Raw genomic sequence first — 16,718 nt, forward strand, 5'->3', positions numbered from 1 at the left:
TGAATAAGATCCTAAATAATAACATTAACATTATTGATTTGTTATATTTTTTTACCATTAATTTTATTGACTTAAATTGTAATGTGTTGACATTTGAGTTTTTTTTAATCTAAGATTCTAAATTATAATGTGTTGGTATCATGATATATGGTTATAAAAAAAATGACCATGATCAATAGAAATAAAGAAAATGACAGTTTATATAGACAAAGATGGGTTAAAGTTATGAAAAACAAAACGAATTGTGAAAATAACGTAGAGCTACTTTTATTAGAAATATGAAACCTATTAGATGGATACATGGAAAAAGAGCTATGTTTTCTTTGAACATTATTGGATGGGTTGAAATACTCCAAATGCATGGCTTTGAATTAAACTCACATATACATATACATATTACTTAGCTACTTAATGTATTTGTTTAACATAGTACACTACTAGAATAAGTCATTTTAGCCTCCTAGTTTAGAGTCGGCCACCGACACGGACACTATTAGTGTCGGCTAAGCCTACACTAACGGACTCTATCTAGGTACACTTGTAAGACAAGTTATTTTTTTTATCAGTGTCGGCAAAATCGACACTACTTGTTATTTTATATTTGAAGAATGTTTGATTAATTTATTTAGAGTCGGTGAGACCGACTCTATCTAGTAGCATTATTTTTTAATTAGTATTTATTTACTTAGAGTCCGCTGAGCCGACTCTATTCTTATAACATATACAATTTCCATTGATTTATCTATAATATATATATATATATATATATATATATTTAAGGTTTAAGTATTTTATTTATTAATTAGAGTCCGCTTGGCGGACTCTATGGAATTTTCTATTTCGTACCAAAAATCAGCTTATTTCCCTCTTTCCTTTTCCCTCGTCATTTTTCACTCTCCCTCCATTTCATTTCACAAAACGAAAACCCTAATCTGATTCTTCCTCTCTCTCTTTCGATTCTTCCTCTCACCGTCGCAGGCGTCACCACCGTAATCGTCGAGACCGCGACAAGGACTCCGTTAAGAACCGAAAAAAAACCAAGTCTCACTCCCACACCAAACGACGTCGCAAGCATCATCGCTAGTCTTCCGATTCTGATTCATATTCTTCATCCCCCTCTCTGATTACTCCAGGTTCCAATTCAATTCCTCACATAACGGACTACATGCTTATTCCCTTTTTAATTTTTATTTCTCGGTATATACATGATTTGATTCCATATTCAATTTACTATCCATGAATTTTTATGTACAGACGTTCTCAAATGCTATGGAATACAGTTGAAGAAATAGTTTATTCAACCTTTTGTCTCTGTGTTTTGGTTACGGGTATGTTTGTATGTTTCCACTAATTTGAATTAATCAATTTTAGTTTAAAGTTCGTCTGTGTATTTGGTTCTGCCGTGAAGAAAATTGATTTTGATTGAATTGATTCTGTAAAAGTAATTCTGGCTAAAAGTGATTTACAGTATGTTTTAGATAAATTGTTGCAAAAGTGAGTTGAGCTGTGTTAAGAAAGAAAAATCAGTTCTACATGATTTACAGTATGTTTTACAGTGATTTACAGTATGTTTTACAGTATGTTATAGAAAGAAAAATCAGTTCTACATGAGAGCAACCAAACATGTTAAAATCAATTTTGGGTGTTCCAAATGTGAAGTCAAACATACCCTTAGTTGAATTTGGAGTGATTCATGTTTCGATGAAAATGAATTGAGCAATACATTTGAGTGTTAAAATCAGGTTTGGAGTCCAAAGACAGTTTTAAGATAGAATCAGTTCTTGAGGCAATATGAATCCTACATCTTTAGGATTTTTTTGGTCCATCCAAAATTATGACTAATAAACTATGTTTAATACACATTTCTGATTTATAGTGTTTTTTCTTCACAAATTTAACTTTTATCTCAGAATAAGTGTTGGTTTTTTTATCTTTGGAATAACATTGTAAATAATCATAATCTATTTTGTTTCTTCTTTTTGCACTGTACGGCTCTGTTTGCGTAGACGGTTTGGTTATAGTTACCGTTAGTTTTTGTCGGCACCGTTAACTCTAATTGTTATAAGAGAATTGTTTGATTGTGGTTACCACTTGTTTAAACTCATAGTTCGAGCTAAGTGTATGATTTACAAATTTTTGAACTTTATTTTGATTTCGAACACGCATTGGCTATGTTGTGTTTTTCTCTTTTCGGTTTCCCTTGGATTGCGAATTGGTTATGTTGTAAATGAAATTCTAGCATCGGGATATAACCTTTCACCTTTGTGGCATTTGATTCGCATAGATTTTGTTTATATTTCGAATTAAGTTCTATTCTGTTGTTGTGATCACTGTCCCAGTGTTGTGTTTTTTTTTCTGGTTTCGAGGCGGTTGCTTTGTGTATCGGCTACCTTATGCGTTTTGGTTGCGTATGTTTGTAGGTAGAAGTTTTGTTTTGGTTTGTATGTTGATTTGTGTTGGCATGGTAATAATTTGGTACTACTGTACATGACAGTCTATATAGTGACTACATACTGCAAGTTGTTAGTTATTTCCATTAACATGTAGTTTTGGTTCGGTTTACATTAAAAAATAAACTAAGAATTAAGGCTTACATTGTTTTAGTTAGATTTCAGGAAGTGAGTACAATAGCTTATTGGATTTGTTAAAATATACAGCAGTTTAATAGATTTATAAATCTGTGCAGCAATTTTGTTTACGGTCTGAAATAATAATGTACAATAGTATTAAAATTTGGTATGTTCGTCATGTTTAATTTTTGAAGCACTGAAAATAAAATAAAAATCCCTTGGAATGCATGTATTCTATTCTCTCCTAATACCCATTAGGAAGTTATCTGATTTTCTCCTAATACCCATTAGGAACTTATCAGCCATTCATTTTTGTCTAATATATGTTTTAATTTTCAGTGGTTGACGAGTTAATTGTTTGCCTTATAGAAAATGGATCGTACTTGGATGTACGATAGAGTATATTCCAATAGACACGGATTGAAAGAAGAGTATGTTCGCGGGGTTAAAGACTTCGTAAAGAGGGCTTTGAAACAACCTATTTGTAAATCTGAGGGAGGGATAAGGTGTCCGTGTATAAATTGCAAGTGTCTCAAGATAAGAACACCAACTAATGTTAGACTTCACTTGTATCGAGATGGATTTCAACCAGACTATTGGATTTGGACTCAACATGGAGAAGTAGAGCTCAATGTTAATACAAGGAATGATTCAAATAGTAGTGAGCATGTGCATCATGATGACCAAATTGAGGCAATGAATCAGATGGTGTATGATGCTTTTAGGCCTTATGGAGTATTCTCTCACGTGAATGATAACATAGAAGTTGAGGAATATACGGAGGATGAGTTTCCCAACGAAGATGCCAAACGATTTTATGACAAGTTGATATCTTTCAACAAGCCCATTTATGAGGGAGCTACCCAATCAATATTATCAATATCTACTCAACTTCTTGAAATTAGGTCTAATTGGCATGTACCACAAAAAGGTTTAGATTTTGTTGCACAAATGCTTAAAAGTGTATGTCCAGTTCAAAAATGCTTGCCCGAGAACTATTACCAAGCAACACAGTTGGTATCTAAGTTAGGGCTAAAGGTTGAGAAGATTGATTATTGTAAGAATGGTTGTATGTTATATTACAAGGATGATAGCAATCTATCAGAGTGCAAATTTTGTAATGCTCCTAGGTTCATTCCTCGCAAGACTGGCATGGGAAAGTACAAAGATATCCCAGTGAAGAGAATGTTCTACTTCCCAATCATTCCCAGATTACAAAGATTGTATGCATCAACTGAGTCGGCAAGTGAAATGAGATGGCATCACATGAACAAAAATAGTTCCAACATCCTTCGCCACCCGTCAGATGGAAAAGCATGGAAACATTTTGATAGTGTATATCCTAACTTTTCTAGGGAACCCAGAAATGTAAGGTTGGGTCTGTGTTCAGATGGTTTTACTCCTTACATTCAAGCGTCTGCTTCTCCATACTCATGTTGGCCAATAATAGTTACTCCGTATAATCTCCCCCCTGAAATGTGCATGACCAAACCATACTTGTTTTTGGCATGCCTCATACCCGGACCTAAAAACCCTAAATTAAAGATAGATGTCTACTTGCAACCATTGATTGATGATCTACATCGATTGTGGTCCAATGGAATATTGACCTATGATATATCTACAAAACAAAACTTCATCATGAAAGCCTGCTTGATGTGGACAATTAATGATTTTCCAGCCTATGGTATGTTATCTGGATGGGGAACACAAGGTAAATTGGCATGCCCTCATTGTATGGAACACACTGATGCTTTCACCTTGAAAAGTGGCCATAAGAATTCCTGGTTTGACTGTCATCGTCGTTTCTTGCCATCTAATCACTCCTTCAGAAGGAGTAAAAGAAGTTTCCTAAAAAATAGGGTTGTGACCAATGAGCCACCTCCCATTTCCACAGGGAAAGATATATGGGCGGTAATAAGTAATTTTCCAAAAGTTACTGAAATTGAATGGGAGGCGAAATGGAAAGAATTCGAAGGGTATGGAGTGGATCACAATTGGAAAAAGCGAAGTATTTTTTGGGATCTCCCATATTGGAAGGATAACTTGTTAAGGCATAACCTCGATGTGATACACATAGAAAAAAACGTCTTCGATAATATATTTAATACTGTCATGAATGTTAAGGATAAAACAAAGGATAATGAAAAGGCAAGAGAAGACTTGGCTAAATTATGCTTTCGCGGGGACTTGGAGCTCCAACCCTTAGAAAACGGAAAGAATGGTAAACCAAAGGCTAGTTACACTCTAACCAAATCTGAAGCCAAGTTGGTTTGTAAATGGCTTAAGGAATTGAGAATGCCAGATGGCTATGCTTCAAACCTCAGTAGGTGTGCCAATGTAGAAAAGGGTACGGTGCATGGGATGAAGAGCCATGATTGTCATGTTTTCATGGAATGTTTACTCCCAATTGCATTCCATTCATTGCCAGATTTGGTTTGGAAACCATTAACTGAGCTAAGTCGATTCTTTAAAGATCTTTGTTGCAATACATTGAGGATGGACGACTTAATTAAGTTGGATGAGAATATTCCAATTATCATATGCAAGTTGGAAAGGATTTTTCCACCAGGTTTCTTTGACTCAATGGAGCATCTTCCAATCCATCTTGCCAAAGAAGCAATTCTAGGTGGTCCAGTACAGTACCGATGGATGTATCCATTCGAAAGGTAATTGTTGTGGTTGATTTTATTAAGTTATTGCATGTTTATCATAAATTAATAAACGTGGAATGATTGAATGTGCAGATTTATGGGAGTCTCAAAGAGGGCAGTGACAAATAAGGCTAGAGTTGAAGGTTCCATATGCAGTGATTATATACATCGCGAGACAAATTACTTTTGCTCTCATTATTTCAACTCTTTCCGTTTGTTGCCAACCATAAATCTTAGTAACAAACCTCATTTAGACAATGATGACATTCTACCTACAATGTCCATTCTACAAAGTGGCGGTCGACCAAGTGGGAAGTCACGAAAATATTTTCTATCTGATAAGGAATGGAAGTCTTCACATGTGCATGTCTTGATAAATTGTGATGAGGTTAAACCATATCTTGAGTAAGTGTGCATCATAATATATTCAATCAAATTATTGATGCATATCATAATAGATATTTACTTATGAATCGTGTGATTTATTTCAGCATATTCTTAGAGAACCACTCTCTAGATATAGAAGATTCATCTGGGCGCATACATATAGAGTTTCCCATATGGCTGAAGAAATATGTAAATGAGGAGACAAATGGAGTTACTAACCAAGATATAATTGCCTTGTCTCGCAGTCCTGCATCAATGGCCATATCATGGAACATGTATTTTATCAATGGGTACAAGTTTCATACTGAAGAATGGAGCAAAGGTAGAAAAACTAGCAATTGTGGTGTGCACGTGAAAGGTCTTGCAGAAGGAGGAAATACTGATTTTTATGGAATAATCAAACATATCTTTGAGCTAGATTACTTTGGTCTGAAGCATAAGATTCCAGTTTTTTATTGTGAATGGTTTGATCCAACAAGGAATACGGGCACAAAGGTTCACCCACAATATAAAACTGTGGATATTAAGATGGATAAACGTTATCGTCCTTATGATCCTTTCATCCTTGTGCAAAATGCAAGACAAGTGTATTATGTCCCATATCCAGAAATGTGTAGAGATATGCGTGGATGGTGTGCGGCAATCACCACAAAACCAAGGGGTCGCGTAGAGATTGACAACATAGAGGATGAAGTACCTTATCAATCTGATGGGATGTTACCGGCGCTACCCAATGTAGAAATTGAAGCAATATCTTGTTTGCGTGACATGTCACAATTAGATGTGTTTGAAGAGATTTTTGATTGCTCTACTAGTGAAGCAGATAGAGGGCATTGATGAAGATAAGCGTGATGTGACGTGAATGAGGGTTCAAATAGAAACAAAAGGGTGAAGCAGAACTAAATTTTCTTTTCTTTCTAGTTTCTCTTTCTAGTTTTGCTGTTTTTTATATTGCTTTTAGTCTTTTACTGCCGACGGTCTGCTGCTAGTAATAAAGAAAAACTAACTCTTATCCCACAAAGCTTGTTAATAGATCCATATGATTACATGAGTTTACTGCTTGTTATCAGAAACAACATTGTTTCTTTTCTTTTACTTTTAATTTTATCAGAAACTGCATTTGATAATGTTATGATAATGTTAAGAGTGTGAGACTGACTAATCCTTTTATTTTTATGACAACAAATGACTAAAAGAGGTGGAAAAGCTAAGGTATTAGCACCAGGAAAACTTCAAGAAGAACGAAATCGCATAATTAACAAGAAGCATATCGTTAGGAAACCTGCTCAAACAACATTGTCTATGCAGGATGCATCATCGGCACCAACACCAGCTCAGGCAGCACCGTCCGTGCGGGTTGCATCATCGATTCCGACATCAGCTTCGAAAAAATCATCTGTGCAGGCTGCATCGTCGATGCCAACACCAACTCAGGCAGCATCGTCCGTGCAGGTTGCATCATCAATGCCAACATCAGCTTCTAAAAAATCATGTGTGCAGGCTGCATCGTTGATGCCAACACCAGCTCAGGCAGCATCGCCCGTGCAGGCTGCATCGTCGATGCCAACACCAGCTCAGGCAGCATCGTCTGTGCAGGCTGCATCGTCGATGCCAACACCAACTCCAACTGTAGTACCTGTTCATGCCACTACCTCTGAGAAATTCAGTTTTATGCCTACTCCAACTTTAAGCCATCAAACAATGGCTGGCCCTCAAAGTATAAACCTTCAAACAATGGCTAGCCCTTCAAATTTGGCAGAGGAGGAAGATGTGGATGCTGATGAGGATGAGGCGGTGGGTCAAGAAACTATTACCCCTCTTGTGCCAACAATAGATGAGAATGGGAAAGTTATTATAAAACCATCTGGTACTGGGTAAGTCATATATATTCTCATAATTTAATAATTTAGTAGTTTTATTATTGTATTTTGTCTAAAATATATATAACCTGTTAAGAAAGTTGAGAATATTACTATCCATATGATTCTTAATAATTTAGTAGTTTTATTATTGTATTTTGTAGGCTAGTTCCTGCCAAAGAAGTTGCTGGTGCCATTAATTATGCGATACGCAAACAATTTTATAAACCTATACATCATTGGTCTGCACTCGATCCCGATATGAAAGCTGATTGGTTTAAGTTGTTTGGAGTAAGTATTTATTGACTTTTGTCACTTAAGTTGATCAAATTATATTTAAAAAAGTAACTAATTGGTTATTAATATTAATTATGTGATTTTAATTATTTTTAGGAGAAGGTTTCGTGGGATCCTTTCGATCATGCATTTGTCTATAGCGCATTTGAAAAAAAAGGAAGAAAACGATTAAACGACATGTTGGGGAAGGCGAGGAGAAAAGGGACGCGACCTTCATGGATTGGTGATGATGCTTGGGTTGAACTTCAAACTTATTGGAAAAAGACCGAGTTTTTGGCTGTGTCTTCTCAAAACAAGACCAATCGAGCTTCCGCAAGAGGCGGAGCAGTCCACACCACAGGCCGTAAGGCTCATATTGATGTTGCACTTCAACTTGTAAGTAATAAAATCCTAACAAATTATTATTATTATGAAGATTCTTTATATCTTGACAGTTTTACTCGTATTCTGTATTGATTATTGGATTATTTGATTTTTGTAGTCACGTGAACTTCAAAGGGATCTGCGTCCCGATGAGTTATTTTTAAAAACACACAAGAGGAAAAATGGTGAATGGGTTGACAGTCGTGCTGCATCTACTTATGTAAGTTCTCGTAAATTTTACTGCATCAATATTTGCATCCATGCTTGAAACATATTATGTAGCTGTTATGTATTCCTTATGGCGCTGTTCTCGTAAAGTTTCTTCTCTTTCTTTGACTGGATTTTTGATAGAAGTATTTGGAGTTTCTATCTCCTTCCATCAACCAAGAGCTTTTAGCTCTCTGACTCCACCTTATTTGGAGGTTGATATTAATTATAGTATCGTTAAACATATTAGTAGTTTTAAAATATATATGTTTACCCCTTGTTTTTCAGAAGCAGACTTAATCAAATTAAACTCTCCAAAAAGGATCTAGTTATCCATTTTTATAGTCTAATGTAAGTTAGATATAATAGCACAAGTCCTATGTTTATCAACATGCTTAGAGTGACCATAGAAAGCTGTAATTCTACAGTCAGGACTGCTATCAGTTTGAAAAGGAAAGTTCTGTTGAAAATGAAATTCCTGCTGTGCTGTTTGATATCAGTTTGAAATTCTTGCTATCAGTTTGAAATTCCTGCTATCAGTTTGAAATTCCTACTTCCTGCTATCAGTTTGAAAATGAAATCCGATTGAGGTTTCAAGTGAGTAGCAATGTTGGGTCCAATTGGGTGGGATCACGGTTCACAATACCTGCAGGTTGGAAGGCAGGTGCTACTTATTAACTATTATTACAGAAAAACAGTTTAAAGTCCCATAAACTGTTTGTTGTTGCTGCTTTTCAAAATAGGAGCCTGCTTTTCAAGTGAGCCTGCTTTTCAAACAGAAAAACAGTTTAAAGTCCCATTAACTATTATTACAGAAAAACAGTTTAAAGTCCCATAAACTGTCCTGTTGTTGCTGCTTTTATATGGATAGATATATATTAACTAATGTATATAATTACTGTACTTTTATGATAAAGTGAGCCTGTACTTTTATAATTACTGTATATATTAACTAATGCATTGTCACTTTATATGGATAAATATATATTAACTAATGTTTAAGATTATCTAACGACACTTTCCATTCTTCAATTGGTTTATTTTGTAAGGAACATCCCACGTCTTTAATCAATTTAGGCACACCTTCACATTCAAAAGCAACTTCACGTGCAACATTCAGTAACTCGAATGAGTATGAACACTAGTGATGTGTATCTTTGTTTGCTATAGTGACAATTTAGGTAAAATAATTATCAGTCCCATTAGATTTCTGAGCACAACGTGGATGTGTCGATTTCTATAGTGACAATGCATGAGACAGCGCACAAATACTATTATTATTATTGATTCTTTTCTTAGATAGATATGGGACTTTAAACTTGCTGTGTTATCTTGAGTTTCATTGGCATAGCCATTTGGCAGATATGGGACTTTTCTTAGATAGATATGGGGCATAACCATTTTGAGTTTCATTGGCATAGCTGTATAAGAATGATACAATTGCTTGTGTTATCTTGCTGTTAAATATTCCTTACTTTTTCTATTATGCAGAAGACTTTTAAAGAGAAGTTTGATGCAGAACTTCAGCCAACTGAAGAAGGGAATGGAGAGGTTGTTCAAGTGTTAGATGGAGAGCGTGTAAATCAGCTATGGACAGAGGCTGCTGGGGGCCGTAACCGTGGTCGGGTTTATGGCGCTGCAGATTTAGCTATTAATCTAAAACGTGGATCAAAAAGTTTTACCCAACAATCTCAAACTCCTCAACACTCTATGTTTGGGATGTCATTAGAAGCTGAAAGAGCAGCTAGAATTAGAGCTGAACAAATTGCCGAGGCTGCAACGACCCAATTACAAGAGGCTAACGAAGCAATGCGAGCTGCTACCGAGGCTGAAAAAGCTACTACCGAGACTGCACAAAGGATGGAGATGGAGATGAATGCTTGGAAGGAATTTATGATGAAGAAATTTGACACTTCAACTTTTGTATCACATTCTCATCATTATGATGACGATTTGGATGATCAATCATTAGATGAAGATTGATCTTGTACTTTTAGTATAACGAATTAATCTCGGATGTGATTACTTTTTGTGTATGTTTTTTGAAAGTTAATGTGGGTAGAACTTTTGTAGTTACTTTCACGAATGTTTAAAATTGTTTCCAAATGTTTTACCATAAATATGATATTGTGGATTGAAAAAATTTGTTCGAGTGAGGTTATCATGTTGCAACCCGTTATTGTCCTTTTTTGTTGACTTTAGAGTCGGTGTATGCAAGGCTAAATATTATTATAGACTTTTCTATGTTGACTTTAGGGGTCGGTGACACGGACGCTATCTGTTCTTTTCTTCAGTTTTATAAATTGACCTCAATGCCAGTCGATCGATGCATACAAAAAATGTTGACTTTTTTTGTTGACTTTAGAGTCGGACAGGCCAACGCTAAACATAATATTGACTTTTCATGGTTTTGAAACAACATAGCGTCGATTCCATTAGTGTCCGCTTTAGCCTCCGTCTCCCCGAGGCTACGTAGCCTCGGTGTATCTTTAGCCGACGTTACACAGTAGCTTCGCAACTTTTATTCAAGGCCCGACACCGACGCTAAATGGCCGACGCTAATAACAGTTTTTCTAGTAGTGGTAGCCTTCTTAAGGTGACTATTTTTTGCTACATCAAATCAACATTGCTAGAATGATTTACTTATTTTATACCTTTTATTTATACATAAATATATGTTTTAAACACTAAAAAAAATGAATATGCGGATGAGAAAACTACAAAACAAATAAGAGATTATTGAAATTCCCTTTTTGATAAACCATTTATGATTCATTGAAATTTTTGTCTTTTATCCCATCACTAAAATTAATTTTTTGTCTCATAAAGATAATAATGAATATCAATAGATTTTATGAATATATGGTAATGAAGGTGATAGAAATCATATTGGCTATGATATTTTTTTTTTAATATTTTTGAAATTACGTTGCGAAAGTGTTTATCCTTTAGTTTGTATTTTTTTAACATTCATTTTTGAATGGTCATATTAAAAACATTTCAAATTAGTTACATTATATTATGATAATGTTAAAAATAAACTCTATTACTAAGCAATCAATAAAAAAGATTTTTAATATCTTATGACACTCATTTTAATAACAAAGAAATTGCAAAGAAAAACTTATCTATTTTAGATTTATTACAAAATCAAAATAAGATTGACAAATATTTACAAAAATACAATAAATAATAAAAATTTAATGTAGATACTTTAAATTTTTTGCAATAATTTCCGCCTGAATATTCTAAAAAATTCAAAGTTTACCAAGAACAATCATGCATAAAATTACTACCTAGACACCTTAACTGACATGAATTACAAAATAGTGAGAAATGCAATAGAAAAAGAGCATCACAATTAAAATGATGGGCAAATATTCATATGACTTAAATAACTTATTATATATAAAAGGCAATATAATTCAAGAACTTAAATATGAAAATAATTTATCCACAATTAATAGGATGAAATTTATATTCCATGAAAAACTCTTTTTTTCATTTAAGCTTTGAAGTTCTATATTTGTATGCCAAGCCCACAACATTCCCAACACCCTAAAGACTCATAAAATATAACTAGTAAACCACCATCATGCAATTAGCGTAGTGCATTGTTAAATGAATTTGCTAACTAACTAGCTATTTAGTATTACGTGAAATGTACCCATTAAATTTTTGCATTACATGTCTATGTCAACAAATTTCAACTCATGTAATGAAATCACAACTATTTTTACTTATTGAATGTTTTTCTATCATACATAAAATAACTTTTAGTTTATATATATGTTATTTTTGGACAACCTTTTAATTGTTAAAGCACGTGCTTTCACTACAAAATAATATTTGCCAAGCAGTATTACTTTTTTTTTACACTAGTACTATTACTTTTTATTACATTAAGAAAGTTAGATTCAATTATACAATAGATAATGAGCCTACTTTTTGGACCTTATACTGAAAAGACTTTATTTTTGAAATACACAAAGTCTCTGAAGACTTTTATATAGAGTTACACTCTTTCTATTATAAATTAATTTTTTAGAGATGAACTAATTTAAATTTTAGTTTTATTATGATATCTAGATATGATATCATGAACTTAGTATCAGAAACCATATTTCATGCCAAATTATAATTCTATTACTTAAGTACACATAAACATCACTTGAAATTATTAGAATAAGATCCTAAATAATAACATTAACATTGTTGATTTTTAAATGTTATTATTTTGAATAAGATCCTAAATAATAACATTAACATTATTGATTTGTTATATTTTTTTACGATTAATTTTATTGACTTAAATTGTAATGTGTTGACATTTGAGTTTTTTTTAATCTAAGATTCTAAATTATAATGTGTTGGTATCATGATATGTTGCTATAAAAAAAAATGACCATGATCAATAGAAATAAAGAAAATGACAGTTTATATAGACAAAGATGGGTTAAAGTTATGAAAAACAAAACGAATTGTGAAAATGACGTAGAGCTACTTTTATTAGAAACATGAAACCTATTAGATGGATATATGGAAAAAGAGCTATGTTTTCTTTGAACATTATTGGATGGGTTGAAATACTCCAAATGCATGGCTTTGAATTAAACTCACATATACATATACATATTACTTAGCTACTTAATGTATTTGTTTAACATAGTAGCCTTCTTAAGGTGACTATTTTTTGTTACATCAAATCAACATTGCTAGAATGATTTACTTATTTTATATCTTTTATTTATACATAAATATATGTTTTAAACACTAAAAAAAAATGAATATGCGGATGAGAAAACTACAAAACAAATAAGAGATTATTGAAATTCCCTTTTTGATAAACCATTTATGATTCATTGAAATTTTTGTCTTTTATCCCATCACTAAAATTAATTTTTTGTCTCATAAAGATAATAATGAATATCAATAGATTTTATGAATATATGGTAATGAAGGTGATAGAAATCATATTGGCTATGATATTTTTTTTTAATATTTTTGAAATTACGTTGCGAAAGTGTTTATCCTTTAGTTTGTATTTTTTTTAACATTCATTTTTGAATGGTCATATTAAAAATTTCAAATTAGTTACATTATATTATGATAATGTTAAAATATAAACTCTATTACTAAGCAATCAATAAAAAAAAGATTTTTAATATCTTATGACACTCATTTTAATAACAAAGAAATTGCAAAGAAAAACTTCTCTATTTTAGATTTATTACAAAATCAAAATAAGATTGACAAATATTTACAAAAATACAATAAATAATAAAAAATTAATGTAGATACTTTAAATTTTTTGCAATAATTTCCGCCTGAATATTCTAAAAAATTCAAAGTTTACCAAGAACAATCATGCATAAAATTACTACCTAGACACCTTAACTGACATGAATTACAAAATAGTGAGAAATGCAATAGAAAAAGAGCATCACAATTAAAATGATGGGCAAATATTCATATGACTTAAATAACTTATTATATATAAAAGGCAATATAATTCAAGAACTTAAATATGAAAATAATTTATCCACAATTAATAGGATGAAATTTATATTCCATGAAAAACTCTTTTTTTCATTTAAGCTTTGAAGTTCTATATTTGTATGCCAAGCCCACAACATTCCCAACACCCTAAAGACTCATAAAATATAACTAGTAAACCACCATCATGCAATTAGCGTAGTGCATTGTTAAATGAATTTGCTAACTAACTAGCTATTTAGTATTACGTGAAATGTACCCATTAAATTTTTGCATTACATGTCTATGTCAACAAATTTCAACTCATGTAATGAAATCACAACTATTTTTACTTATTGAATGTTTTTCTATCATACATAAAATAACTTTTAGTTTATATATATGTTATTTTTGGACAACCTTTTAATTGTTAAAGCACGTGCTTTCACTACAAAATAATATTTGCCAAGCAGTATTACTTTTTTTTTACACTAGTACTATTACTTTTTATTACATTAAGAAAGTTAGATTCAATTATACAATAGATAATGAGCCTACTTTTTTGGACCTTATACTGAAAAGACTTTATTTTTGAAATACACAAAGTCTCTGAAGACTTTTTATATAGAGTTACACTCTTTCTATTATAAATTAATTTTTTAGAGATGAACTAATTTAAATTTTAGTTTTATTATGATATCTAGATATGATATCATGAACTTAGTATCAGAAACCATATTTCATGCCAAATTATAATTCTATTACTTAAGTACACATAAACATCACTTGAAATTATTAGAATAAGATCCTAAATAATAACATTAACATTGTTGATTTTTAAATGTTATTATTTTGAATAAGATCCTAAATAATAACATTAACATTATTGATTTGTTATATTTTTTTACGATTAATTTTATTGACTTAAATTGTAATGTGTTGACATTTGAGTTTTTTTTAATCTAAGATTCTAAATTATAATGTGTTGGTATCATGATATGTTGTTATAAAAAAAATGACCATGATCAATAGAAATAAAGAAAATGACAGTTTATATAGACAAAGATGGGTTAAAGTTATGAAAAACAAAACGAATTGTGAAAATAACGTAGAGCTACTTTTATTAGAAACATGAAACCTATTAGATGGATATATGGAAAAAGAGCTATGTTTTCTTTGAACATTATTGGATGGGTTGAAATACTCCAAATGCATGGCTTTGAATTAAACTCACATATACATATACATATTACTTAGCTACTTAATGTATTTGTTTAACATAGTAGCCTTCTTAAGGTGACTATTTTTTGCTACATCAAATCAACATTGCTAGAATGATTTACTTATTTTATATCTTTTATTTATACATAAATATATGTTTTAAACACTAAAAAAAATGAATATGCGGATGAGAAAACTACAAAACAAATAAGAGATTATTGAAATTCCCTTTTTGATAAACCATTTATGATTCATTGAAATTTTTGTCTTTTATCCCATCACTAAAATTAATTTTTTGTCTCATAAAGATAATAATGAATATCAATAGATTTTATGAATATATGGTAATGAAGGTGATAGAAATCATATTGGCTATGATATTTTTTTTTAATATTTTTGAAATTACGTTGCGAAAGTGTTTATCCTTTTTTTGTATTTTTTTAACATTCATTTTTGAATGGTCATATTAAAAATTTTCAAATTAGTTACATTATATTATGATAATGTTAAAATATAAACTCTATTACTAAGCAATCAATAAAAAAAGATTTTTAATATCTTATGACACTCATTTTAATAACAAAGAAATTGCAAAGAAAAACTTATCTATTTTAGATTTATTACAAAATCAAAATAAGATTGACAAATATTTACAAAAATACAATAAATAATAAAAAATTTAATGTAGATACTTTAAATTTTTTGCAATAATTTCCGCCTGAATATTCTAAAAAATTCAAAGTTTACCAAGAACAATCATGCATAAAATTACTACCTAGACACCTTAACTGACATGAATTACAAAATAGTGAGAAATGCAATAGAAAAAGAGCATCACAATTAAAATGATGGGCAAATATTCATATGACTTAAATAACTTATTATATATAAAAGGCAATATAATTCAAGAACTTCAATATGAAAATAATTTATCCACAATTAATAGGATGAAATTTATATTCCATGAAAAACTCTTTTTTTCATTTAAGCTTTGAAGTTCTATATTTGTATGCCAAGCCCACAACATTCCCAACACCCTAAAGACTCATAAAATATAACTAGTAAACCACCATCATGCAATTAGCGTAGTGCATTGTTAAATGAATTTGCTAACTAACTAGCTATTTAGTATTACGTGAAACGTACCCATTAAATTTTTGCATTACATGTCTATGTCAACAAATTTCAACTCATGTAATGAAATCACAACTAATTTTACTTATTGAATGTTTTTCTATCATACATAAAATAACTTTTAGTTTATATATATGTTATTTTTGGACAACCTTTTAATTGTTAAAGCACGTGCTTTCACTACAAAATAATATTTGCCAAGCAGTATTACTTTTTTTTTTACACTAGTACTATTACTTTTTATTACATTAAGAAAGTTAGATTCAATTATACAATAGATAATGAGCCTACTTTTTTGGACCTTATACTGAAAAGACTTTATTTTTGAAATACACAAAGTCTCTGAAGACTTTTTATATAGAGTTACACTCTTTCTATTATAAATTAATTTTTTAGAGATGAATTAATTTAAATTTTAGTTTTATTATGATATCTAGATATGATATCATGAACTTAGTATCAGAAACCATATTTCATGCCAAATTATAATTCTATTACTTAAGTACACATAAACATCACTTGAAATTATTAGAATAAGATCCTAAATAATA

General features: G+C 31.3%; 2 protein-coding genes across 2 annotated transcripts; both read left to right on the forward strand.

Moving 5' to 3' along the window:
* Nucleotides 1-2,942: 2,942 nt before the first annotated feature.
* On the forward strand, nt 2,943-4,948 carry LOC127081140 (uncharacterized). The gene is made up of 2 exons (XM_051021423.1): nt 2,943-4,837; nt 4,915-4,948. The coding sequence occupies exons 1-2, from the start codon at nt 2,943-2,945 to the stop codon at nt 4,946-4,948; spliced, it is 1,929 nt and encodes a 642-aa protein (XP_050877380.1).
* A 1,848-nt stretch (nt 4,949-6,796) lies between these two features.
* LOC127081141 (uncharacterized) lies at nt 6,797-10,320 on the forward strand. Its single transcript, XM_051021424.1, has 5 exons — nt 6,797-7,485; nt 7,635-7,761; nt 7,864-8,142; nt 8,249-8,350; nt 9,829-10,320. Exons 1-5 carry the CDS (start codon nt 6,797-6,799, stop codon nt 10,318-10,320), a joined length of 1,689 nt encoding a protein of 562 aa, XP_050877381.1.
* The last annotated feature ends 6,398 nt before the right edge of the window (nt 10,321-16,718 follow it).

This window comes from Lathyrus oleraceus, chromosome 5, assembly GCF_024323335.1.
Source record: "Lathyrus oleraceus cultivar Zhongwan6 chromosome 5, CAAS_Psat_ZW6_1.0, whole genome shotgun sequence".
In the NCBI taxonomy this organism is placed as follows: Eukaryota; Viridiplantae; Streptophyta; class Magnoliopsida; order Fabales; family Fabaceae; genus Lathyrus; species Lathyrus oleraceus.

Coding starts and splice junctions, on each gene's coding strand:
- LOC127081140 (XM_051021423.1), top strand. CDS start 2,943: ATGGATCGTACTTGGATGTACGATAGAGTATATTCCAATAGACACGGA. Junction 4,838..4,914: donor CTAACCAAATCTGAAGCCAA/GTTGGTTTGTAA, acceptor GTGCCAATGTAG/AAAAGGGTACGGTGCATGGG.
- LOC127081141 (XM_051021424.1), top strand. CDS start 6,797: ATGACTAAAAGAGGTGGAAAAGCTAAGGTATTAGCACCAGGAAAACTT. Junction 7,486..7,634: donor ATAAAACCATCTGGTACTGG/GTAAGTCATATA, acceptor TGTATTTTGTAG/GCTAGTTCCTGCCAAAGAAG. Junction 8,351..9,828: donor GTCGTGCTGCATCTACTTAT/GTAAGTTCTCGT, acceptor TCTATTATGCAG/AAGACTTTTAAAGAGAAGTT.